Source organism: Portunus trituberculatus, chromosome 17 (genome assembly GCF_017591435.1).
Source record: "Portunus trituberculatus isolate SZX2019 chromosome 17, ASM1759143v1, whole genome shotgun sequence".
Lineage (NCBI taxonomy): Eukaryota > Metazoa > Arthropoda > Malacostraca > Decapoda > Portunidae > Portunus > Portunus trituberculatus.
In genome coordinates, this window is record NC_059271.1 from 24,847,875 (window position 1) to 24,875,312 (window position 27,438).

The window sequence follows — 27,438 nt, forward strand, 5'->3', positions numbered from 1 at the left end:
GAGCTGATAACTGGCGTGGCGTAGCAAAGGAAGCAGTTAGGATATATCAAAGCAAACACACAGGAATGCAGGGACAGGATGAGTAGTAGAAGAATGACTAGTAAGATAACACTGGTAAGAGAAGGCGAGAGAAGCAAGGTTGAGACAGTTTTGACGTTTGAAGAGGAGAAATAAGGAAGAACCAGTGAAGAAGGCAATGGTGAAATCAGTGACGGGTAGGACTGTGGGTAGATAGAGAATAAGATGGAAAGACGTGGTAAAGTGTCACATGAATAAATTTAGACCACAAGAAGAGGGTGTAATGAATAGAAAGAGACGGAAGGTGTTAACTCGAGCTCCTGACCTTACTACATAGTGGGAATAAGGTCACATGAAGAAGACTGGTAAGATAACGTGAAGAAATAAAAAAAAACTGCAAAAAACAAAGAATTATCAGGTTTACACGTGTGAGTCGATATACGAAAGACACTTACCCTATTTTTTATTCATTTTTCTGTTCATTGTTTCTTTTCTTACAGTTATGCATCCAACTTTTCATAATTTCGTTCTCTTTTTTTTTTCTTACAGTTCTACATTCAATCTTTCTCTTATTAACCCCTTCAGTGCTGGGACACATTCTACCTTGAGATTAGTGTACGATTAGACCATTTGATTAACATTAGGAAGCGTCTATGGAGGTCAGAGATTAATGGTTACAGTCTTCACTATTTTAATCTTCCTTATGAGTGTCTGAAGCTGTATAAGATCACCAAATAATAAGCAGAATTAATATGAAAGCATGTCATGGTATTTAAAGGGTTAATGGCTCGAGTCGACACTTAAAAACCTAATTAATTGCTGAGTTTATTTGATTTCATTCATCTGCCAATTTGCATATATATATTTATTTATTTATTTATCTATTTATTTTTTTTTTTATTTTCTGTACATATTTCTTATTTGATCTTGATTTCTGGATGTGGGAAGTTTTGTTGTTGTTGTTGTTGTTGTTGTTGTTGTTGTTGTTGTTGTTGTTGTTGTTGTTGTTGTTGTTGTTGTTGTTGTTGTTGTTGTTGTTGTTGTTGTTGTTGTTGTTGTTGTTGTTGTTGTTGTTGTTGTTGTTGTTGTTTTGTTGTTGTTGTTTTGTTGTTGTTGCTGTTGTTGTTGTTGTTGCTGTTGTTGCCGTATATTTCTGACGTTTTTTTTCTCTTTTTATCTATCTAATAAAGATTTACACACACACACACACACACACACACACACACACACACACACACACACACACACACACACACACACACACACACAACAATAACAAAACAATAAAAACAAAATATTAAGAAAACGTCTCATGAGTAAACGACGGAGTCCCGAAAGGTCATATTTGAGTGGAGAGGAAGAGGGAGCGGGGATGGAGAGAGGGAGCGGGATGGAGAGGGAGCGGGAGGGGAATGGAGAGGGAATGGAGAAGGAGCAGGAGGGAATGGAGAGGGAGCTGGAGGGGATGGAGAGGGGGAAGTTACCTGTTCTTCTCCCTCCGTGCTTCACGTGAGACCTATTACATGTTTGGATATCTCTCTCTCTCTCTCTCTCTCTCTCTCTCTCTCTCTCTCAAGTTGTGGGAAGAAAAAAAATGAGTTGGAGGAAAGTTTCTGGTTCAAAGAAAGAAAGAAAGAAAGAAAGAAAAAAAAAACAAAGTAAACAAGTTATCCATACTCGGAGGCATTGAGAGAGAGAGAGAGAGAGAGAGAGAGAGAGAGAGAGAGAGAGAGAGAGAGAGAGAGATGGATGGGGTGAAGATGTAAAGAAAGATGGAACACTCACGTAACTTGAGTATTGGAAAGACTTGTCGCAATTATGTTTTATGAGTGGAAGGAGGAGGAGGAAGAAGAAGAAGAGGAGGAGGAGAAGGAGGAAGAGGAGGAGGAGGAGGAGGAGGAGGAGGAGGAGGGGAAGGAGAAGGAGGAGGAGGAGGAGGGAAGGAGGAGGAGTAGAAGGAGGAGGAGAAAGAGGAAGAGGAGGACGAAAATGAAAAAAAAGAAGAAAACAATAACAAAGACAAGAGAAACAAGAATGCGAAGAACAAAGAACAAAATGAAAAGAACAAGAACAACAACAACAACAACAACAACAACAACAACAACAACAACAACAATGCCATCACCACCGCTACCACCACCACCACCACCACCACCAACAACAACAACAACAACAACAAGAGGAGCAAGAAGCAGTAAACACAACAACATGAAAGAAATACAAAGATAAGACAGAAACGTAGGTAGTTCAAGTTTAGCAGCAAAGAAAACGAGAGAAAAAAATTAAAACAAAATAATAATAAACTTGCGCAATTTTGTATACGTGTGTGTGTGTGTGTGTGTGTGTGTGTGTGTGTGTGTGTGTGTGTGTGTGTGTGTGTGTGTGTGTGTGTGTGTGTGTGTGTGTGTGTGTAAAATAGTGAGGTAGTTTTACTGTTGTTGACACTTTATTTTTGCGACTCAGCTGTGTAAAGTAATCCTCTTAGTGTGACTGTCTATGTGTGTGTGTGTGTGTGTGTGTGTGTGTGTGTGTGTGTAGGTAGGTAGGTAGGTACGTAAGGCAGGCAGGTAGGTAGGTGTAACGTAATCTTGTCTGAAAAATTCCCATGCTGTAAATCACTCGGTTAACCTCCAAGGATACCGACACTAACCTCACAGTTACCTGTTTCTTACTTTACCTGTCCTGTCTAATAGGAGGAAAAAAAGAAAAAGAAAACTTCCCTACATATTCACAGGAGTCATGTGGCAGTTTTTCTAGTTTCATATCACTCACTTTACTTCACACGGCCTTGATTTGTTTCTTTTAGTAAGCCCCATAAATATACATCTTTGCTCTTCCTTCCTTAACTCCTTCAGTACCAGGACGCGTTTCCATTTTCATTCTGCTTAGTATTTAGTGATTCTATACAGCTTCAGAAACTTATGGGAGGGATTAGAATAGTGAAGACTGTGGCCATTAATCTTCTGACCTCCATAGACCTTTCATGTTGTCAATAAAATGGCCTAATCGTACACAAATCACAAGGTAAGAATGTGTCCCAGTACTGAAAGGGTTAACCATCATACTAGTGTCAGAGGCTGCAGTGGATGACGTCAGGGGGCGAGAGGCATGACACAGGTGATCCAATTAAATAATAAACCACACAGCACACCTGATCCTTGTTGCCTAGGTGGGGGGGATGTACAGGGACGGAGGGTGACTGTTGGTGTGGGAGTTGACGTGGCAGTGAGTAGGCAGCGAAATGGCGTGAGTAAGACCTTCACTGACCTGACCGGAGACACACAGTTGAGTAGACTTAAGGTGTGGTCTGGGTTCTTTAAATAACCCACTACATTGAAGGAGCCTTAGATAAATATAGCAGTTGTTCAGAAACGCCATGTAGGTAAATATTTGAAGGTGTGTAAGAGTGGTGTACTAAAAAAATAATAATAAATAAATAAATAAAATAATTGAGATATTCATTCAGACATTCTCGATTATTTTCTGTTCCTTTTAGATAGTGAATGAAGTCTGTTCTTTAATGTTCCAGTCTTTTATATCACTCATTCAGACATTCTCGATTATTGTTATTCTTTTTAGTTAGTGAGTAAATTCTATTCTTTAATGTTGCAGTCTTTCTAAATCACCCACTAATAGAGGAAGTCGTGCAAAAAAATTGAACCAATTATTCAGGAACTTGTGCAATTATTTATCCGCCATAAATTATTAGAAAAAAAGGAAGAAAAATAATGTTTACTTGATAATCTGTTCTTTATTCTTCTCCATCTGAGGTGCTTCCTAGGTGACGGTCATCATAAAGCTGGTGGATATATATTTATGACCACCATTCTATCCTCGCCATTAATTACTCTTTGTGATGTACGTTCTTTAGAGCTTTAGAGCTCCCCACTGCGATTTAAGGAGACAAGAAAAGCATTTGTAAGAATGGCAAATGTTTCCTTTACTTTTCTAAGGCAGCAATAAAAGTGAGGAATAAAACGAGACACATGCAGTAAAGGAATAAAGACGTCAATAATTTAAAGACTCATATTCTGAAACACATTTCTGACACACCACGCCGCGACTATTGTCAAAGGCTATAAAGATGTTTAGCTTGTTTCTCAAAAGTTTTTAAGCGGTCAGTCACACAAAAACTTATTAGTCTGTCACTAGAACCAAACTAAACCTAACTAAAAACTAATGTAACTTTAATTAAAACCCTTTGAATGTAGTGGAGTTGAAGCTTATAAGTGCTTCAGAAGGTTTACGGTGGCGGTGGTGGTGGTGGTGGTGGTGGTGGTAGTGGTCGTGGTGCCTGCAGGTAGATGGCGAAAGAAAAGAGAGTGAGTGTGCGAGCAATGGTGGTGCAGTGTTGCGTCATGGAGAGGAAATAGTCGTTTTGTGCCTCACCTCCCACGCGTGGCCAGCTGTTGGCTAATTAAACACGTGGACTGGCCTGCATTCATTTTCTTCCCTTTTGCGTTCATTTTGAAATACTTCGTACATTTTTTCTTCTTGTCTTTCTTGTCTTTTTTCTTTTTTCTTCGTTTTTTATATGATTTTCTTTTCTTTTTTTATTTTCCTCTCTTTATCTGTTTTTTCTTTTGTCTTTCCCTTTTTTCTTTCTGTATCTTTCTCTAATTATCTTTCCGTTTTTTCCTTTCCTTTCCTTCGCATACCTTCATTCCTTCACAAACTCAACTTTTTCTATATCCCCCTTTTATTTTCACCATGTAGTTCATCTCATTCTCACTCTCACGTCTCTATTACTCTACTTTCATTACTCCTGTACCACTCCTTCCTACCTCCTGCTGCTCCTTCCGACTCACTCATCCTAGTAAAGTCTCTCTCGTTACTCATAAAGCCCCCGTCCATCAGTCACTACCTTCACACTGTTAGCATACCTGTACAAACTGCTGGATTTAACTCTTTGACTGCTGGATTACGACACTGTTAGTTCTATTAAGTATTTTTGAACGTTTTTACCGATTGGATCTAACAGTAAAGGTTCTATAAAATGTAAAAGTCTTAATTTTCTGAAGAGATGTTATTCAATACTATGCGTAAAGGTTGCGTCAGATATTTCTTTCTTTTTATTAAGGGTAAAGGAAGAAATCATAGTATGGTGTGTTAGTTGATGTGTACGACTATGTGTTTTGTGTGAAATATACTTGGTAGGAAAGTATTAATGCCTACTGGTGTGTGTGTGTGTGTGTGTGTTGTATTTCGTGTTGCATTATATCCTACGTTCATTAGCGTAGTTAAGTAGTGTTTTCATTCCTGTATGTAAGTGTTTAATAGTTGCTTACGAGATGCTTGAGTGGAGGCTGTCTAAAAAAAAAAAAAAAAAAAAAAAGCGTTATGCAGAATATAAAACTGGATATAGATAGAAAATAAAATAGAGGAAAGAGAGAAAAGAAACAAGCAGGAATGTAAAGTTAGCACACTGAAACGACAACTGACACAGAAAAAGAGCAAAACCAAGTGACGAGATTGCAAAGAGAGAGAGAGAGAGAGAGAGAGAGAGAGAGAGAGAGAGAGAGAGAGAGAGAGAGAGAGAGAGCTGACTGATTGAATGAGAGAGACAGGTATTGACTGACACTGAAATAATTGATAGCTGTGTAGGCATATAGATAAAGAGATTAGCACATCCATACGTATATACATACATATATAGACAAAAAGACAGACAGACAGAAATATATGTAATACAGGCAAGTTGACATACCACACACACACACACACACACACACACACACACACACACACACACACACACACACACACACACACACACACACACACACACACACACACACACACACACACACACACACACACAAAGAAAGAAAAGAAACTATGAAAGCAAAAAATAGAAATAAGAAAAGAGAGGAAAAAATAAGAGAGAGAGAGAGGAGAGAGAGAGAGAGAGAGAGAGAGAGAGAGAGAGAGAGAGAGAGAGAGAGAGAGAGAGAGAGAGAGAGAGAGAGAGAGAGAGAGAGAGAGAGAGAGAGAGAGAGAGAGAGAGAGCATTGGATGAAGATTCCCTAAAGTGACATTCTCTGTTTTCCTTTTTTTTACTGAAAGACGAAAAAAAAGGAAAAGAAAAAGAAACTCGCCAAAGTTATTAATCTCGACATGAATATTTTAAGTTTACATGATGACGTGAGATTAGCTTTCCGCTTTTATATTTCCCTGAATTATTTATTTTTTCCACTGAATGGTTTGATAATGAATCTTAATGAGGGAGAAAAGTTAAAGTGTAGAGAGAGAGAGAGAGAGAGAGAGAGAGAGAGAGAGAGAGAGAGAGAGAGAGAGAGAGAGAGAGAGAGAGAGAGAGAGAGAGAGAGAGAATGTGAATGAAGGCGAAGAATAAGGTTTAAAAGATAAGGATATGTGATTCATTGTTTGACTAATTGACTGATTGACTGATTGACTGATTGACTGATTGATGGATCATTTGAATACTTTTACTTTCACCAACACAAGCTGTCACCTCATTGCTGTCCAGTGATGTATGAGTACTTGTCTCATCTTGTCACCCCACTAGTCTTGTCCTCCTCATATCCTCCTTTCCATTACATCCCCTTCTATTACGAGTCTTCCAAATTGTCGATTGATGTTTTTCGTATGTATAAACAAAACATGGGAGAAAAAGCCGCTCAGTACGCCGTTCTCTATACAAGATAGTTCGATATTCAGATCATCCTTCTTTTCTATTACGATTCTTCCAGGTTGTTGATTGATGTTTTTTGTACATATAAGCAAAACATTGGAGAAGAACGCGCTCAATATGCCGTTTTCCATATAATACAGTTCGATATTACACTGAGGAGTGATTTTTAATGATTGGTTGATCGCGCAATATTGTTCATCCTCCTTCTCTTACCCCTCCAAATAAATGTTGTTTTCTTCTTTTTAATAATATGGGTTTTTTTCAGGAATTTACGGGATGAAGGACCGATTTAAGCTCTATTGTAAAAGGAAAAATCACTGTTGAGAGCCAAGCTAGTGATTCATATCTGCTGCCATAGAAAAATCATGTCACTTTCATATTTTGATCTCTTTTTTACATGGGAGTTGCACCGGAATAGGACAACAAAATTAGCAAAAAAGAACCCGCTCAGGTGCCAGTCTTCAGAATGAGAAACCACTGCCAAAAAGTAAAGGAAAACTGTCTTGAAACCTCCTCAATTGTTCATGTAGGAAAAAAATGAATAACAACCCTAAAATCAAATGACTTAGAAATACCTATCCAGTGAATAACAACCCTAAAAATCAAATGACTTAGAAATACCTAAAACTCACACAGGTCATTCGCCTCCCAGGTACCGAGGATAACCACCTATAACGCGTGTAGGGAGTGAGGGTGAAGGAGTCTATGGGAGTGTCCGGTGGGAGTGCCGGAGAGTAACTGAGAGGGATGTGGGTGATCGCTGTTACTTCCGTCTGCACTACTCCACGTCCCTACTCCCCCTTCCCTTCACCCCCTCTCCCTCCATCACCCGCGTGTCGTGTCGTCCTCGAGGGCCACGTGAGAAGTGCGGGAGTGCGTGGGTGGTCGTGATGGTGGTGGTGGTGGTGGTGGTGGTGGTGGTAGTGGTGGTGGTGGTGGTAGTTGTGGTGATGGTGGTGGTAGTGATGGTGGTGGTAGATGTGGTGATAGTGGTGGTAATGATAGTGGTGGTGGTGGAGGTGGTAGTGGTGGTGGTGGTGGTAGCTGTGGTGATGTTGGTGGTATACTGTTGTTTGTAATATCATTCAAAAAGTACTATATGTATAAACTTACATTATAGAAAGAAGAAGATGTAATTAAAGTTTCCTGAACATCATAAATAGGTTCATGTTTATTAACAGTACGAGAACAAGCCAAACTTAATTGTCTGCATTAAGAAAACATTAATATTGACTACTGCTATAAGAAATCAAATCAACACATAATAATTTTCTATATCTTCCCACCATTGAGCCAAGGTAAAGTCAAATGCCAACAACAATAGAAATACAGAACAATCCTACACCAGCTCCTTTACCTTCGCTCACTGGTCTTGTTACTTTACCTGATGGAGGAAAGAAAATAGACGATACTCTAAGTCTTTCATTAATAATCTCAGGAACGTTAGAGGTTGTACCTGAGCTGAATGAGAGGAGGAAGAAGAAAAGGAGGAAAAGGAGGAGGAAGAGTAGGTGGAGGAGGAGGAGGAAAAGAAGTCATGAGAGAAGGAGTACTAAAAGGAAGACATACACGGGGAGAGGATGGGAAGTGAGAGTTCCTGTGTGAGAGAGGAAGGGGAAAGGGAGCGGCCAGAAGGGGAATGGAGGGGAGGGAAGGGGAGGAAGGGGTGATAGGGTACTGGTCACAGTTAGCAGTAGGGGACCCTTATAGGCCTTCCTTCCTTCACACGGCACGTTTGGCACTGTTGCTGACTGATGTGGCACTGTTGCTGACTCGTGGCATTATTGGTGACATGTGACTAATATCTGGCTTCACTTGGCACTGTTACTGGCTGCATTGACTTCAGGGAGGCAGACTACTTATAAAAAAGAGAACACACGTAGGCGATAAAAGAAAAAAATGATGAAACTCTAGATGAAGGAAAATATATAGAAAATCAAGCAGAAGTTTCATCTTAGCACACAATAGAAAGAAATGAAAAAATATATATAAGGAAAAAAAAAGTGAGTTACATCTCGCGTGACACTTCGAAAAAAAAGGAAAAAATAATGAAAACTGTTGGTGAAGAAAAGGGGGAAAACATTTACGTGTCCAAACTTGTTGAGTGAGATCTCGCGCGACTCGCCATTGCAGAGAGTTTGAAGGAGGAGCAAAAAATTCTAGGAAGACAAGTGCTTGAGGAACTTCAGGAGGGGTTTTCCGTGATACATTTTCATTTTCTTTCTTTTCTTTCTCTCTTCTTTTTTTCTCTGTGTCTAGAGCCACTTTTGTCCCCTCCAGTGATTGTGTGTGCTTGTGTGGGTGGAGGCGTGTCTCTCTCTCTCTCTCTCTCTCTCTCTCTCTCTCTCTCTCTCTCTCTCTCTCTCTCTCTCTCTCTCTCTAACACAGTAATGAAGTCAATGTCGTAACCACTTCCCGTCTCCATTCCCCTCTTGGTCACCCCAATATTAACAGAATAATCGTTTCTTGTTCTCCCAGCGTCGTTTGAAGGGCAACGGAAGAGAGAGGGAGAGTGAGAGGGGGAGGGAAGGGAGGGAGCGGAATGATAGGGGAGAAAAGGGCGGGGCACTGATAGGAGGCGAGAGGAGAGAAGAAGGGGGAGATGGGAGAATGGGAAGGATAAATTTTACTATAGAGGTATATAGTTCCCATGATAGTAATAGACACCATTCTCTCTCTCTCTCTCTCTCTCTCTCTCTCTCTTTCGGTATTTGTGAATAAAATATCAGATAATTTCATTTTGATCTTACAATTTTCTTTCCAGTTGCGTGCAGTCCACATTTTCTCTTCCTCGCTTACGTTTTCTTTGCAGAGTAGGAGTAACAACAAAGTCTCTCTCTCTCTCTCTCTCTCTCTCTCTCTCTCTCTCTCTCTCTCTCTCTCTCTCTCTCTCTCTCTCTCTCTCTCTTTCTTGGTCTTCATTCTTCTCACGCCTCCCTAGTAATGAAGATGGACGAGGCTACACGAGGTATTTTCTTGGTTTCCTACACCTGATGCCTCCTCTCTCTCCTTCCCTTCTCCATCCCTTACTATTTAATCCACCCACATCTGCTTCTCCTTCCCTCCCTCCCTCCCTTCCTTCCTCCTTCCCTTTCTTCTCTTCCTTCCCTCCCACGCACATCTGGCACTGTCTTTCCTTCTGTTTGTTATCCTTACCTTCCATTCGTCCTTTCACACTTGATTTATTTCCTTCCTTTATTTCTTCTTCGCTGTAATGTTTCAATCTTTTTACTCTTCTATTTTTCGATTCCGTTTTTTTTCTTTTTGACGTTACACCCTCAAAGTTTTCTCTCCCCTGGTCTTTCCCTCGTCCATCATTCCCACACCTGTACACGCGCCTCAAACACCTGCTACTCCTACATTCGCGCCGCACAACACACCTGGTCCTCTCTCCCACATCTAAAGTCATAGTGAAATTTCCCATCACACCTCTGTCTTCCCTCCTTTTCTTCCTGTTACATATCTACTCATCAGCTCCTTTATATCACTTGCTCCACATCACTCCATCTTCTTCACTCTCTCATCGCTCTTCCATCACTCTCTTGTGTCCCTGTCCAACCTTCCTCATCTCCATAACTCGTCATTCCAGCCCTCGCCTTGCCGCCCACACCTATACCCACCCAATCTCCCTCTTGATGTCTAAGAATCCCTTTCTCTCTTTGTCTCTCATTACGTCACGTCTGCAGCTCATCTCGTCCCATTGTGTGTGTCGGTGTGTGGGTGTGTGGGTGGGTGGAGGCATGAGGAAGGAGGGAAGGAGGGAATATCATAGCATTTCTCTAGTAGTGATTTTTGTAATACTTTCCGAAGGCTTTGTATTATATCTCCTTCACTTTCTTATTCACTCATTCGCTCAAGCACACTCTCAAAACAGTCAGTCATTAAGTCAGTTAGTCATTCATACTTTTTTTGTTATGTAAGAGAGGAAAGACGGCCAAAAGCAAAAAAAAAAAAAAAAAAAAATAGCCAAAAGAAAGGGATAAATGTCTTCAAATCTGCCTCTTAAATGGAGTAATATTGAGTTTCGTCTGCCAGATGATACGAAATAGTAGGAAGGGAATTTGAATCTTTCCTTTGCTCGATTTTTTTTCCTCAGAGTTATAATTAATCGATCAGTCAATAAATTTATATATCTCTATTTATTTCTGTATCTATCTGTCTATTTACCCATATTCCTACATACCTATCTATCGATCTGTATATCAATGAATCAATCAATTAAACAAACTCATGCCACTCCTTTAAAAGATATATATATGTAAAAAGACAGGATTCCATAGTCTTTCCCCATACACTCTTACTATCACTTACAGAAACTTCACAAAACCAAAATAAAAAAAATGCAGAATTCTTGAATCTATCTTTTGCCTTGCCATATTACTTTTTTCACGCAATCATTAACGCAAATAACGCAAGAACGAAACAAAGAAAGCCAGAAATCTTGCAGCCTTCCTTTCTCTCTTTTTCCTTTCGATTATTGGCATTACAGAGACGAGTGAAGCAATACAAAACTGTGCCGTGGTTAGTGAGGTTATATTATACGTAGAGAGGGTGAGTGGTGTGACGTATGTACAGGTAATGCAGTGGGTACGATCAGATATCAAAGCAATGATTGGTGAGAAAAACACGTGTTGATTGGTGCTTGAAATTAATAATGTGTTGATGAGAGTGCTGATTCTCTTGTTTTTGAGAGAGAGAGAGAGAGAGAGAGAGAGAGAGAGAGAGAGAGAGAGAGAGAGAGAGAGAGAGAGAGAGAGAGAGAGAGAGAGAGAGACGGACGGAGAGAGAGACAGACACACACACACATTGACACACACACACACACACACACACACACACACACACACACACACACACACACACACACACACACACACACACACACACACACACACACACACACACACACACACACACACACACACACACACACACACACACACACACACACACACACACACAGAGAGAGAGAGAGAGAGAGAGAGAGACGGACGGACGGATTGACAGACACACACACACACACACACACACACACACACACACACACACACAGAGAGAGAGAGAGAGAGAGAGAGAGAGAGAGAGAGAGAGTATTCATGTAGTCTAATAATATACTCAATTTTGCTTCACTAATCAGTATCTCTTTCTATTTTTTCATGGTGCTTTCTCATCTTTATTTTCATGATCTATTTCATCATCACTTTCATATTGATTGCAATTTTTTTTCTCTCCTGTTTTAGTTCATTTATCGTGTTCGTTTATCAGTTTTCCGGCCCCTCACATAAATAAGCTTTAGTTTTTTTTAATTAATTCGTGTATGTTTTAGCGATTTCGTAATGGCATTTAATTTATGTATCATTAGTTTAATTAGTCGTACATAATCATCATATTTTTTTTTTTTTTTTAGTTTTTTGTCTCTTTTTGTTGTCCATCCATTGTTTCCCTCCCTATTGCTGTTTTTTTTTCCTATTTGTACATTATTGTTATCATTGTTATTATCATAATCCTCTTTTCCTAACTTTCTATGTGCGTTGCCTCGTTGTTGTTTTTTTTTTTTATCATTCTTAAGGTTTTATTTTGTTGATTTTGTCTTTCTTTATCTCCTTTTCTATTTTTTTCATTTATTTTTGTCTTACTCTTCTTCTTCTTCTTCTTCTTCTCTTGTTCCTGTTGTTGTTGTTGTTATTGTTGTTGTTGTTGTTTATCTTTCTTTTATTTTCTTTTCTCTTTTCCTTCTTCTTTTTCTTCTTCTTCATCATCATCATCATCTTTTTTTCCTCTTCTTGTTCTTGTTCTTCTTGTTCTTGTTCTTGCTATTGTTGTTGTTGTTGTTATTCTTCTTCTTCTTCTTGTTCTATATCACTCATTCATCTAATCATTCACTATCATAATATCTAAAGTTTGCCTTAGCGCCGAGGGAAAGCAATACACGGGAAGGCAGGGCAGGGCAGGGCAGCTAGCTATGTGAGGTAAGCCAGACCACGTACGCGTCACTGATAGGGCTCCTCTGCCTCGCCGTGATAAACTGATTTCACCAACTTCTGGGAGCTCACTTCAAACACTGCACCACACTCTTACTCGTCACGTCATGGGCTGCCTCCCTGTCTCCTGTCTTCTGTCTCCTGTCTTCCCCACCCGTTCCAGTAGCTCCTCTTGTCGCATCTACTATACCACCACTACTACTACTGTTTCTACTACTACTACTACTACTACTACTACTACTATTACTACTACTATTACTACTACTACTGCTACTGCTACTACTACGGCTTCTTCAGTATTGTCAAGGTGCTGTATGCTCAAAAAGTGAAGGGAGTCTGAATGTTATAGAGGAAAATGGAACTTAGGATACAATTATTCGAATGAAGTGAAATTGTTATTGTTATTTTTATCTTTTTATTCATATATATATATATATATATATATATATATATATATATATATATATATATATATATATATATATATATATATATATATTTTTTTTTTTAAGATGATGCTGAAGAGAATAGAAATTTTTATCCGTTTTATCGTTTTCTTTTCTTCTTATTATCATCATTATTATTTTTTCATTACCATTTTCATTTTTTTTATCTGTTATCTGTTCCTTTGTTTGTTCTATTTATTTGTCTTATCCATTTATTTTTTTTATTTTATTTACTGTTTTTTTAATTCTTCAAACTTGTACTTATGTCCTTTACGTTCTGTTTTGTCATGTGTTTCTTTTTGCAATTTCTTCTTCTTTTTCTTTTCCTTCTCCTCCTCCTCCTCCTCCTCCTCCTCCTCCTCCTCCTCCTCCTCCTCCTCCTCCTCCTTCTTCCTCCTCCTCCTCCTCCTCCTCCTCCTTCTTCCTCTTCCTTATTCTCCTCCTCCTCCTCCTCCTCCTCCTTTTCCCTCTTCCTCGTTTTCCTCCTCCTCCTCCTTCTCCTCCTCCTCCTCTTCCTCCCTTTCCCTCTTCCTCGTTTTCCTCCTCCTCCTCCTTCCTTCTTCTCCTCCTCCTCGTTCCTCCTCCCTCCTCCTCCTCCTTCCTCCTCCTTCTCCTCCTCGTTTCTCCTCTCTCCTCCTCCTCCTCCTTCCTCCTCCTTCTCCTTATCCTTCTTCCTCTTCCTCATTCCCCTCTTCCATCTCCTCCATCTCCTCTTCTTCTTCTCATTCTCGTCCTCTTTTCAGGCGCTGCCTTTCTAAAATTCAATGTATATTTTTTTCCCTCTCTCTCCTTTTAGATATTCACTTCTCGGCCGCCTCCCTCAGCACTTCTTTCATTGTCATCACTGATTTCTTACGCATCAGAACTCCGCTTTTCTCCTTCTCCTCCTCCTCCTTTTCCTCCTCCCTCTTCCTTATCTCTCCTTTATCGACATTATCAAACTTACTCTCTTCTTATTTCTTCTTTTTTTTCATCTTATTCATCTTACTGTTCATTCTCCGTTTCTTCTTTTCCTTCCACATATTCGTTCCTTCGTTTTTTTCTCTTCTATTTCATTTGTCACTTTTCTTCCTTTTCTAACTTCGCTGAGACGCTGACCTGTTTTCCTTCTCTTCCTCTCTCCCTCCCTCTCTCTCTCCATCTCTCCCTCCAGCCCTCTCCCCCTCCCTCTCTCCCTTTCTTCCTCCCAACACCTGCCTGTCACATTATCGGTTTTCCTTATCTCATCCTCTCCACTAGTCACTCCTTTCTTATCTTTATCGCTACTTCTTGTCATTTTTCCTTTCTTTTTTTCTTTTCTATCTTCATGCATTTCCTCTTTTCCTTCTCTTGTTCACTTTCGTCTTTTCGTATCTTTTCATTATCTTTTATCACACCTTCACTTCTTTTCTTTTCGTTTTGTTTTCTTTTTCTTTCATTGCTATTCATTTCCTCCGTTGTGTCATTTCATCTTTTTTTTTTCATTTTTCTTTTTGAGCACTTTTTCTTTTCTCATTTTCTCTCCTCTTATCCTTCTTTATTTCTATTCGTCTGGAAATAAATGCTTCTTTAGACTTTTGATTTTTCTGTCTCTCTTCTCTCCATGATTTTCTCACATTTTTTATATTTCATTATCTAGCAATGCCATAGATTTTTTTTTCCATTCTGTTTATAATATTTCATGAGAGGAGAGAGAGAGAGAGAGAGAGAGAGAGAACATGATACACTTAGAATATGGAGTAAAATTAGCCAATATTTGTTTATTTATTTATGTATTCATTTGGGATATTTTGTCTTTATTATTTTCTTGAGCTTATATATTTTTTTAAGAGCTAAATTGGCCACTAACATTTGAATCTATTTTATTTACTTGTGTGTTCATTTGTCTTCCTTTTTTTTCAATTTAATTCATCTATTTTTGTTTTTCTTATCCCTTAGTTGCTTTGACGATGTTTTTTTTTTTCGTGAAGGGGTGGAGAGAGGGAGGTAGCTTTAAGGAGAGAGCTTTAAGGAGAGAGCTTTAGGTTTTCGTGAAGGAGAGACGGTGATAGCATTAAAGATTTCATGAAGCGGGTGAAGAGAGAGTGGTAACTTTAAATTAAGCAGCTTCAGGTTAAGGAAGCAAACATTTCCCACGACTCTTCTGCATCCTAAACCAACAACAAATCTCCATGACACATCAAAAGACAAACACACTGCCAGTAAGCCTTCTACATACACAGACACCTCAACAAAACCATCCTTCAACACCATGCCTTTAATTACTCACGTCTCCCAGCTCATTACTTCACGTCCACTTAATTACCTGCTGCTTCTGTCTTGTTTTGCTCCTCACTGGCATGTCATTATCTCCTCACCTGTTTGCACCTGTTGCTTGGCTCTTGTCTCACTAATCAGCAATTTATTACCTCAATAGTAGGTGAAGAGTTGCTCAGAGTTAGTTAGTTAGTTAGAGAGAGAGAGAGAGAGAGAGAGAGAGAGAGAGAGAGAGAGAGAGAGAGAGAAAGAAATTAATGAGGAGGAAAATAAGGAAGAGCAAAGAAATGTGAAGAAAACACTCGTTCTCTCTCTCTCTCTCTCTCTCTCTCTCTCTCTCTCTCTCTCTCTCTCTCTCTCTCTCTCTCTCTCTCTCTCTCTCTCTCTCTCTCTGTTTTCTTCTATTTTTGTATTTTCTCACTTTCTCACTCCATGTTTCCTTTCTCATTTTTGTGTTATGCTTCGTTGTCTCTTTCGTTCCCTTGATTGCTTTCCCTGTTTCTCTCTCCCTCTCTTCCTTTTATTATTCTGTTTGCTCTTTCACCAACTTTTCGTCGTCTCCCTTACCCTTCTTTATTTTTTTCCTTCGTCATTCATCTTTTCTTTCCTTTCTTTGATTTTTTTTGGTTTGTTTTCTCTTACTTCTCTTTCTCAGCTTTTATTTTGTTAAGCTCTCTATATCTCTCTTCATTCCTCCATCTCCTAAGTCTTTCTTTTCTTTCCTTCCCTGTACGCTATATTGTTTTTCTTTCCTTTCTTCTTCTTTCATTCTTTCAATTCGTTTACATCTTGGTAATATATTGTGTCCTTTTATCTGTTCAATTTCTCTTCCTTCTTTACCTCTTTCCTTCTTTCTCTATAACATAATTTTTTCTTTTCTTTTTTTTTCTGTTTTACCTTTAGCTTTACTCCTTCATCGCTTTTTCTCTCTTTTTTTCTTCTCTTTGCCTCCAATCATCAGTCTGTCTCTCTTAACAATCATTACTTACTTCCTTGTCTCCCTTTTCTTCTATCTTTTCTTCAGCCTCCATCTCCTACGTTGTTTTATCTATACTTTTTTTTTCTCCTATTTTTCCTCTCTCTTTTTTTCCTTCAGTCCTTACTCAGTTCTCTCTCTCTCTCTCTCTCTCTCTCTCTCTGTCTCTGTCTCTCTCTCTCTCTCTTTCTCTCTCTCATCACATTCACTTTTTTCATTCATTCTTTTTTCTTTTCTTTTTTTCATCTCTTATTTTGTTTCCTTCTCTTCTTCCAGTTTTTTTTTATTTCTTTTTTTTTCCTTCATTTCTCCTCTGTCTGTTTATTCCAGTACATAATTTCTAAGTACTTAATTTCCTTTCATGTTTTTTTTCATTCCTTTCTTCCTTCCTCATTACGTATTGCTCTATTTGTCATTTATTTTGTCTTATTCCCTTTCCTTCTCCTTTCCTTCGATTACTGAGTCTGCCTCCTCCAATACTTCCTACACTTTATCTCTCTCTCTTCTCTCTCTCTCTCTCTCTCTCTCTCTCTCTCTCTCTCTCTCTCTCTCTCTCTCTCTCTCTCTCTCTCTCTCTCTCTCTCTCTCTCTCTCTCTCTCTCTCTCTCTCTCTCTCTCTCTCTCTCTCTCTCTCTCTCTCTCTCTCTCTCTCTCTCTCTCTCTCTCTCTCTCTCTCTCTCTCTCTCTCTCTCTCTCTCTCTCTCTCTCTCTCTCTTCTCTCTCCATCTTCCTCCCAATGTCCATCTTCCTCCCAAAAACAATGTCGCTTTGGGCCAAGACATGACCTTTCTTACTGTGAGTTATTGGAAGTCCTCACTCTTCTTCCACCTCCCCCCCCTCTCTCTCTCTCTCTCTCTCTCTCTCTCTCTCTCTGGACATCTCAACTTTTTTTTTCTTTTTCTTTATCTTCTCATCTTTCTCCCTCACTCTCTTTTTTTTCTCTCTCTCTTTCCTATATCTTCGTTTGTCCGTTTTTTGTATCTCTCCTTTTCTTCTTTGCTTTGTGAATGACTTTTGTTCTCTATATTTTCGTTAATCTGCTTTTCTTGTTATTCCTTCTTTCCATTTGTTTCCATTTCCTTTTACTCCTCCGATTCTTCATTCTAACGTTGCCGGTTTGCTTGTATGCTTGTTTTCTTTCTTGTTTTTCCTTCCTTCGTTTCTTTCCATTCATCCTCTCGTCGTTTCCTCTCCCTCATCGTTAATCTACATATCCTCTTGAATCCCCTTCAGACTCCTTCCGCTCCGTCCATGCCTTTCCTCACGTACTCCTATTTCCCCTTTCCAACCTACATTCCTCCTTTTGTATATACCCTTTTCTTACATACTATACACTTAACGCCCTCAAAACTATCCCTATACAGTTCCTTATTTTGTCTATTTTATCCTGCTTGCCTCATTTCATCTTATTTCTTTCTCTCTGTGTTTCTCTGACCCCTTTTACCTTCTTATCCTCTCAGTCAGTAGCCGCCTTGAGTCTATCACCACCACCACTAGCGCCGCCGCTTGGTTCCGTGGCTCAGTGTTGGTGTGATAGTCAGCGCTCGTTGCTCTCCGCTTTGTCTTGCCTGATTGGTCTTATTGTGTAATGCTTTTCTTCCTTTCTGTGTGTGTGTGTGTGTGTGTGTGTGTGTGTGTGTGTGTGTGTGTGTGTGTGTGTGTGTGTGTGTGTGAACTGGTGTGTGCAGTGTGTGTGTGTGTGTGTGTGTGTGTGTGTGTGTGTGTGTGTGTGTGTGTGTGTGTGTGTGTGTGTGTGTGTTCATATTTGAGTTTCTTTTGTTTTGTCATATTTGAGTTTGTTTCTGTTTGTCTCTCTCTCTCTCTCTCTCTCTCTCTCTCTCTCTCTCTCTCTCTCTCTCTCTCTCTCTCTCTCTCTCTCTCTCTCTCTCTCTCTCTCTCTCTAAGAGGAAAAAGAAAGAAAAATTAAGGCTCAATCATTTATTCACATCTTCCTTCCACTTCTCTCGTCCTCTCTTCTTGGCATCCCTTCCTTTCTCTCTCTCTCTCTCTCTCTCTCTCTCTCTCTCTCTCTCTCTCTCTCTCTTTTTTTTTTTTTTTTTTTTATTTAAACATATCACATATATTTACATATTCGGCTTAAAATTCCACGTTGGGTATGGAATTATTTAAAAAGCCTATCAATAATTAATATACATTAAAAATATTGTTTTTACATTAATAACTTTCACGTTAGCACCAGAGGAGTGTCCTGCGTTCCACGCCACCTGTGTGCTGCCACCTTGACCTGCTGGGTGGACATGTCCTCCACCTGGGGTGTGGTTGTGGTGAATGCATTCCACATCCTTGAGGTCCGGGCACTGTATGTTCGTTGGTGCTGCCGTGTGTTGGAGAAGGGCACCTCCACAGTCTGCTCACTGGTGGCAGCAGCTCGCGTGGGCCTCTGGGCAGCGCGTGGTGGAAGTCCCAGGCGTCGGAGGTGCGGTACTCCTTGCACCTGAGTTTTGTGGCACACCACCAGCGCTGCCACATCACGCCGGTGCTCCAACGACGTGACGGGGGTGTGTGGCGGCAGGTCGTCCTGGTGTGCGTCGTATCCCGCCAGACGTAGAGCTCGTCGCTGCACCTTGTCAAGTCTCTGCATGTGGGTGGCGGCACTTGACATCCACGACAGGCAGCCGTACTCCAGGCACGGACGTATCTGCGCCTTGTATAGCGTGATGATGCCGTGTGGGTCAAGCGTTCCCGCCACCCTCCGCAGGGCAGAGACTCTTAGAGACGCCTGTCGGGTGACTGCACCTACATGGCCGTCGAAGCGCAGGCAGCGGTCCACCGTCACCCCTAAGACCTTGATGTGGTCCTGGAGACAGAGCCTTGCCTCCAAAGCACAGTTGCTCTGAGACCGCTCTGGAGGCTCCTGGCGACCGCGAGATGACCATCGCCTGCGTCTTCTCAGGTGCAAAGGAGACTTGCCACGTTTCTCCCCATTGCTCCACCAGCCGTAGCTGCTTGTTTAGCTGCCGGACAGCGCTCTGGCTATCAAGGCGGCAGTAGGACCGGGAGAGGGTGCAGTCGTCCGCATATGCTTCCACTGTCGGTAGTTTTCGGAGCAGGTCGTCGATATAGATGTTCCACAGGATTGGGCCCAGCACTGAACCCTGTGGAACGGAGGCTTGAACTGGCGAGGGCTCTGACGATTTCCCATTGACGACCACATGAAGAGTCCTCCCACGTAGGTAGTCGTCAAGCAGTAGCAGTAGGTCTCCTGGATACCCTTGGCACGGAGCTTTTCAAGAAGTCCCGCGTGCCAGACCCTATCAAAGGCTCCAGCTATATCCAGGGCTACCACAAGCGTGTCCAGGCCCTCGTCCAGGGCGTTTTGCCAGTCTTTGGTGAGGAGCAGGAGTAGGTCGGAGGTGGACCGGCCTGGCCTGAAGCCAAACTGTCTCTCTGAGAGGAGATGGTTTTCACTCAGATGTTGACAGATGGCTCCAGCCACTATCCGCTCCAGCACCTTGCCCACCACAGAGAGCAGGGAGATCGGCCTGTAGTTGCTGGGTACAGACCGCGAGCTCTTCTTGTGGACCGGAACGACTCGTGCCTCTTTCCACATTGAGGGCCATTTTTTTCCCTCAGGCAGGTCGTAAAGACGTTGGAGAGAGGACCTGACAGCTCCTTAGCACAGTTCTTAAGGAGGTGTGGGCTGACGTCGTCCGGGCCGGTGGCTTTACCCACTTCCACTGCTCTCAGGAGCCTCTCAACTTGTCCAGCTGTCACTGAGACCAGGGTGATGGTGCTTTGAGTCTCCAGTGGCAGGTGAGGCGCTTGTCTTCCCGGGTCTCCAACCTCATCTTGTTGCTGAAGCTTGTAGCCAGGAGTGAGGCCTTGTCCCAGCTGCTTGTGGCAGTGGAACCGTCAGGCCTGAGGAGTGGAGGGATGGCGTCTTGGTGTTTAGCTCCTTGGCGCTCCTTGACTAAGCTCCACCAGGTCTTGCCTCCTACTCCTGGGCCACAAAGTTTCCGTTTTAGATCCTCCTGTTTTCTATGTTTGGCCCATCTGCAGGCAGCTACCACCCGTTTGCAGGCAGCCTTGTGTAGTGCCTTGTTCCTCTGCGTCGGGTGCCGCTTGTACCTCAGCCAGGCGGCGTGTTTGGCCTCAGCAGCGGCCTTGCAGCGGAAGCCAAACCAAGCAGGATCGTCAGGCCTGGAGAGATACACTCTGCTGGGGACATACTGCTGCTGGAGGATGAGGAGCTTAGTAGTGAGTGCTCGTGCCTGCTCCTCGGCATCACCCACCAAGGTTTCTCCCAGTTTATCTCCTCCAGGGCACGCCTCATGGTCGGCCAGTCAGCCCTCCCCCAGAGCCAGATGGTGCGTGGGACAGCGTCCTCTCGCGTTGCGTTCAGCTCGACTCGGGCCAGGACAGCGTAATGATCCGAGCTGCCTACAGGCCCCAGCTGCTGACAGCGGACGCTCGTCTCGGGAGGTCTGACAGCACAGGGTCTAGCATCCCTCCTCGCACATGCGTGGGGAAGGTAACATGATTTGTTAGGCCCTGCACCTCCAAGAGGTCGTCATAAGCGTTCTGCTCTAGGTGGCAGTTTAGGTCTCCCACTACCATCACGTGGGAGCATTGATGGCGTAGAAGAAGGGTGTCGAGTTCCTCCGTCAGGAAGTCCAGGGTGCCGTCCTTGCCTGGGGGCGGTACATGATACAGAGGAGGAGACCTCTGTTGTCTTCCAGTACCACCCTGAAGAACAGTGCTTCCGTTTGAAGAGGAACCGTCACCTCAAGTTCCTGGGTTTGGAGGCCGTCCCTAAAGCAAGCTGCCACCCTCCGCCTGCTCTGTTCTCCCTGTCCTTCCTTATCCAGTGGGAGTACCCAGGGACCTTACCAAACGTTGGTTCTACCTCTCCAGTGAGCCACGTTTCTGTCACTGCTACAACGTCAGCCCTATGTCGCAGGGCGAAATTGTGTGTGAGGTCACCAACATTTGTCCTAAGTCCCTCACATTGGCCGTCACCACAGTGAGGCAGCTGCTGCTGCGTCCTTTCCCTCGGCGGGCCGTGTAGGTGTGGCTGCGAGAGGTGGTAGAAGGACAGGACGTGTTAGGGGCTGGCCTGTTAGGCGGACGCATTCCAGCTGAAGGGCTGCCCAGACTGTGGTTGCCAAGTTGGGGCTTGACAGGGTAGAGAAAGGGCTGAAAAGTCTGCTGCGGCTGGGGATGTTGCCAGAGTGAAGGCTGGGGAGGGGCTGGGAAGGTCTGCGGGGGTTGATGTTGCTGCTGCCGGCCCAAGCCATTCGCCATGACCCTCCTTAGCCTTTCTTCCTGGCGCTGAAACATCTCTTCCTAGCGTCGAAACATTTCCTCCTGCCGTCGGTCAGCAGCACGAGTTCGGCACCTTTCTGTCAAGTGTCCAGGTCTTTGGCAGTACTCGCAGCGAATCCTGGGCGCCCCCATTTGAGCCTCTGAGATCCTGAGATCACGCAGCCGGCCCATTTGATGTGGCGTAATGGGTCCGGCAGACGTCATGGGGGGCATGGTGAGTGTAGGAGGCGTTGCGGGGCTGGAGGGATCTCTCTCTCTCTCTCTCTCTCTCTCTCTCTCTCTCTCTCTCTCTCTCTCTCTCTCTCTCTCTCTCTCTCTCTCTCTCTCTCTCTCTCTCTCTCTCTCTCTCTCTCTCTCTCTCTCTCTCTCTCTCTCTCTCTCTCTCTCTCTCTCTCTCTCTCCTCTTACCTCTCCGTCTCTCCTTCCTTGGCTCCCTCCACGTGCTGGTGCAGGAAAGACACGCACTATGCACTTTGCTAGCCCAGCATGCAAAATTCCGCCTCCTCTTTGCAGCCAAGTGCCACAAAGTCCTGTCTCGTAAAGATCCACCACCACCATCACCACCACCACCACCACCACCACTACCACTAGCTTCACCGCCACCGCCGCCGCTGCTCTATACCACCCTCTCTTTCTCTCTTTCTCTCTTTCCCCGCCCACGCTCCTGTCTGGCTGTCTGTGTCTCAGCCTCGGGTTTTAGGGACGCGAGTCTGTATTATAAACCGGCTTTTTTTTCTTAACTTTTTATTGTTGTTGTTGTTGTTGTTGTTGTTGTTGTTGTTGTTGTTGTTGTTGTTGTTGTAGTTGTTGTTGTTGATGCTCTTATTTTTACACACATTCTTACGTTTTTTTATGGCTGGTGTTCTTTTGGAGTTCAATTTTTTGTGTGTTTTTTTTTCGCAAATTGATGAGCAGGTGTAAGAGAAATGTGTACCTATCTATCTGCCTGTTTGTCTATCCATCTATTTGTCTCGATTGATTTTCTCTCTCTCTCTCTCTCTCTCTCTCTCTCTCTCTCTCTCTCTCTCTCTCTCTCTCTCTCTCTCTCTCTCTCTCTCTCTCTCTCTCTCTTGCTTTACCTTTGTTGAATTACTTAAGATCACCTAACAACAGCATTACGTAAAAGGAAGACGCCTGAATTAATTTATCTCGGCAAACAAACTAAGTAAAAGGAAACGGAAAAACACGTGCCTCTCTTCTTAACGAATTCTGAGGAACCCGAATGAGAAAATACAGTTTGGTCTTCCTTCCCCAGGCACGTCTTTATCCTTGGAATGGCCAGCGCGTTTCTCCCTCTCCATCAACGGCGCCGTCACCGCCTACAGCCTCTCCCTCACCCAACCACACCAGAGCCGCCCCTTCCTTACCACCACCATGTTCCACGCCGCCACCCTCCGCCACCAGGTGAGTCACGGGGCCTTAACTAATCTTTTCATTACTATTTCACACATCTTTCCTCTATGATTAGTCCCTCTTCAGTCATCTTCACTGGTTCTACAGCCATCTGCATCTATTTTACTGGCTAGAAATTCCAAAATCTCTTCTTTTTGTTGTGTAAACTGTACAAATTCTATGCTTTCCTTTTTTAGTGCCTTGAATTGTTGCGTATCTCGGTGAAAGGACTGAGTGATTTGAGAGCGACGTGTGAGTTCTTTAGCCTGTCACCTGTTGGCTTTCCGTCTTCTTGCAGCTTGCCTTATGTTCTCACGCTCACTTTTGTGCTGATTACGTTAAAGCTGTAGAAAAAAGAGAGGATAGAACTTGTTATCAAATAGAGTGGTCGGTGGATGGAGTAAAATCAGTTGTCAGGTTGTTTGTGCTGAGTCATTAGCGATCTTTAAAAGGAGATTAGAAAAATTTGTTGATAAGGATGATAGGTAGAAATACAAAAGAATGACTGCCACGTGTAGGCCTGACGAGTTCTTGCAGCTTCCTTTATATTCTTTTATGTTCTTGTGTTCAGCGAAGTAATCAGCGTAGTGGACCAGAAGAGAACCAGTAGGATATTCATTGTTGGTGACGAGGTGGAATGACTCTCATCCTCACCCTCCCATCCTCACCCACTCACCACTTATAGAGATGACACGTAATGCTCGCAAGCTGCACTTCCCCCCGTAACAGTGTTTGCACAGACGCCACTTTCCTGTGATTGCAGAGTGAGAGACACCGATTTCCTTTACGCGAATCCAATAACTCTAATGGGATGATAACGTCCGTGCATTGCGTTTTTCCTGCTTGAGTGACCTGTGTGAGTGAGACGCCGCCCACTTGCCACACCTACTCTAACAAACTCTCCCTATATCCCTTTCACACCAACACAGTATCTAGGTCTTGCTGAGGGAGGCCTAACGGAAACCTCAGTCTTTGGCTTATAAGATCCGGCAGTGCACATCTCTCAGGTTTTAAGTAACATGTAGCCAAGGTGAAATGTAATGCTTTTTTTTATTTATGCGTTACTGAGTATTTGTCTTAGTGTGTTGCCTTTGACCATTACAGAAAGGACACAAAGGTCAAGCAAACTGCATCATATTTGTTTATTCTTCGAGGTTTCTTTGTTATAAGCCACTACACCATTTTTTTCCCCCAAAGTAAAGGATGTTGGATGGTAAAGATGAAAGACGTAGGAAACCACTTACCATGATTTCCCTCCTCACTTTCTTCTCCCTTTCGTATCGCCACCTTTGCTCTCTTCCCTCATCCCCGCTCGTTCTTTTTCCCTCCTCCTTTTCCCTCCTCCTTCACTGTTCCCACATCGACATCGTTTCCCTCTTCACTCTTTTTCCTTTCACTTCCCATCTCGTTGTTCCCACATTCCACTTGCCTCACTGTCTCTTCCTCCCGCTTCCCGTTCGCAGTTCGAGGGTCTGCGGAGTAACATGACCTACGAGGGAAGGCTGATGGCTCTGGTCGGGCCCCACCACTGGCCCTACACGCTGCTCAACTTCACCGTCACCTCCCCGACTCTCCTCACAGGTACACCGCCGCTGCCTCTTTGGTGTGGCTGAAGCGCGGCGTCTAAGAGTTTAGGTTGCTCTCTTTGCCATAATATAGTCATGCCTCTGTACTCTCCTGAAATATGAGTTAAGGGATTATAGTTTGTGTATAGTACTGTCTCTATGGTGGTGTCTGAAAGCAACAATGACGCAGGCAGCAGTGAGTGTGACTTTTTCTCTCTGTGATGTGCATATAGTAGTTAGGCAAAACGAAGAGTAGTATTTGGAAAGCTCATATGACTAAAAGCTTTGTTCTCCTGTCAGGACTTCTTTCAAAAATCACAAAGATGACTAGGCAGGTTTCTGTGGTTGTTTATTTCATTGGTGATACGTGATTTTTGTTGAACTATAATCACAATCATAAAAAAACAACCTAAAAACTCCAGTAACCTCCACTATAGCCTGTTAAAAAAGAAGGAATAAGACAACCAAATGTAGAGAATTACAGTGTTTAGTTTTACAAGACTTCTCTTTGTAAACATCTACACCAGGGGTTCTCAACCTGGGGTACGCGTACCCCCAGGGGTACGTGAGAGGAATTTTTGGGGTACGTGGCGGGTTTCTCAAAATGCTTCAGTTTTAAATAGCAGCAAATTCGTTTGTAGTATACAATGTGTCCTTCACTAGAACCAGGACACGTTAACAACGTTAACAAGGAAACTCTTGGAGTTATATCACTTGAGAGGAAGCTCTCTTGGATTACAGTTGCCACACAACCTTGCAAACCTATAATATTTGCTCCGATTTCTTATTTTATATGTTATTCACACACACACAGTGACTTATTTATCACTGTTACTAGTTACAAGTTGCAACTAGCTGCAAGCAACACTAGTTCACTGCCATAATGATCGAAAATTGTCTGATATAGTTCCTTTTGGTAAATGCATTGCATGTTAGTCACATATAGTGTCTCCCTGTGAGGTACCAGTTCCTATCGACACTACCTCATAGAAACATACTAATATTAATTAAAAATTGTGTCTGCTCCACATATATAACACAATTTAAACTTAATAAACTAAGTCAATAAACCATGCATTTATTGTTACCCTTCCTGACGCTGCATTGTGGGTAAGGGTACGTGATCAATACTGAAAGACTTCGAGGGGTACATCACATTAAAAAGGTTGAGAAGAAGAAGAATTAACCTGTGCAGAAGCGAGGTGAAATGTGTGTTAAGGTTCCGTGCTGTATTTAATTAAGTCTCTAGAAATGAAAGATCTTGGTACACCAGACAATTATGTTTTGCTCTATATTATGATGTCAGTCGTATAAACTCAAGTAACTATAAAGAAATACCATGGTAGAATAAGAACAGAAAAATACTGGTAGGAGTAAAACCCTGGCAAATCAATAGATACATCGTAATACAGTGTTTAGAGACGATTACTCTGTACCGCGAGACGATACTGACTCTCTCCTGCGAACACTGAAATTGTGACAGTTTGGGTCCTCTCCTATTGATATTAATCAAAGTATTGCGATTTATTCACAATAGTAATATATTACACTCCGACGGAACACGGGCCTAATGTGTTTGAGATGTGGCATTTTGTTATAGTACATTTCGCTCTATATAGCGACTGTTTAGGACTAAAAAACTGTAGCTTCAGGTAGATATTCAATAATGTTATCTATCGATTTTCAGTCTTAAAGTAGGGAAAATTACGAATATTGATGCATTTCTTTTATAGTCCTCCTTGCTTCTCGAAAAGGTGCACGAATTTAGAAAAGGTTGAAGAACACTAAACTGTACCCTGAAAAAAATACAGTAAAGAGATAAGATAAAATGACCAACATCTCTATTATTACGGAGGCTAATAATAATACCAAGACTAATTAAGTAATTCAGAGATAACGAAACGAACGACGATCACGAGAGCTTCCACGATAACAGTGTGTACGATAAGATTTGATTCCAGATTCCTCGATAGCGCTCCGAGTTTCCAAGATAACAATGGCATTCCAGTTTCCTCGATAGCGATGCAAGTTTCCAAAATGACGATGCCTTTCCATGATAAAGATGCCCTTCCAGTTTCCAAGATAATAATGCGAGTTTCCACGATCAAGATGCAATTCCAGTTTCCACGGGAACGATGCGGGTTTCCACGATGTCGATGCGGTTCCAGTCCTCACGATGCGATTTCAAGACACAATATTGAAGTCCACTTGCCTACACAGGTACTGGGACGAACCCTTTCACCCGTAAGGATCCACCCAACACCCTTGAGTGCGAGTAAAGTGACGCTGCCACCTTCCTGCGCTGCAATTGAAGTCCACTTGCCTACACAGGTGCTGGGATGAACCCTTTCACCCCGTAAGGGTCCATCCCACACCCTTAGGTGCGAGGAGAGTGGCGCTGCCACCTCACTGCGACGCAATTGAAGTTCACTTGCCTACACAGGTACTGGGGCGAACCCTTTCACCCCGTAAGAGTTCACCCCAGACCCGTGAGTGCGAGGAGAGTGACGCTGCCACCTTACTGCGCCTCACACGGGTAGCCATGAGCATAACCCGCCACACTCCACTCCCCAAACACTGTCAGTGAGTCCTTTTCACCCCGTAAAGGACCACTGGTACGGTCAGTGCCTGGCTCATGGCGCACAGCGTGCCCTCGTTCATGGCGAGTTGTTCAGCCCGATGTCATTATAAGCAGAGGTCCTGTACACACCACTCACCACCAGACTCTATGCAAGGAGCCCTTATCACCCCTTAAAGGCCCCTCACGGCATCATCTGATGGACGGTAGACACGGCACCCTGCTTAAGGCGACGCCTTGCCTAGTATGAGGCGCTGCAAGTTGACAACAATCAGTGAGCTTGAAGCCGCGAAGGAAAATGAGTCC

At 42.7% G+C, this 27,438-nt stretch overlaps 1 protein-coding gene across 1 annotated transcript in view; it reads left to right on the forward strand.

Annotated features, from left to right (window-relative positions):
• Positions 1 to 27,438, forward strand: part of LOC123504788 (flocculation protein FLO11-like) — an 88,713-nt gene that overhangs the window by 51,006 nt on the left and 10,269 nt on the right. The window contains exons 3-4 of the mRNA XM_045255611.1: positions 22,853 to 23,001; positions 24,453 to 24,570. Of these exons, the coding sequence (XP_045111546.1) occupies positions 22,853 to 23,001; positions 24,453 to 24,570 (267 nt within the window). The remainder of the gene's footprint in view (positions 1 to 22,852; positions 23,002 to 24,452; positions 24,571 to 27,438) is intronic.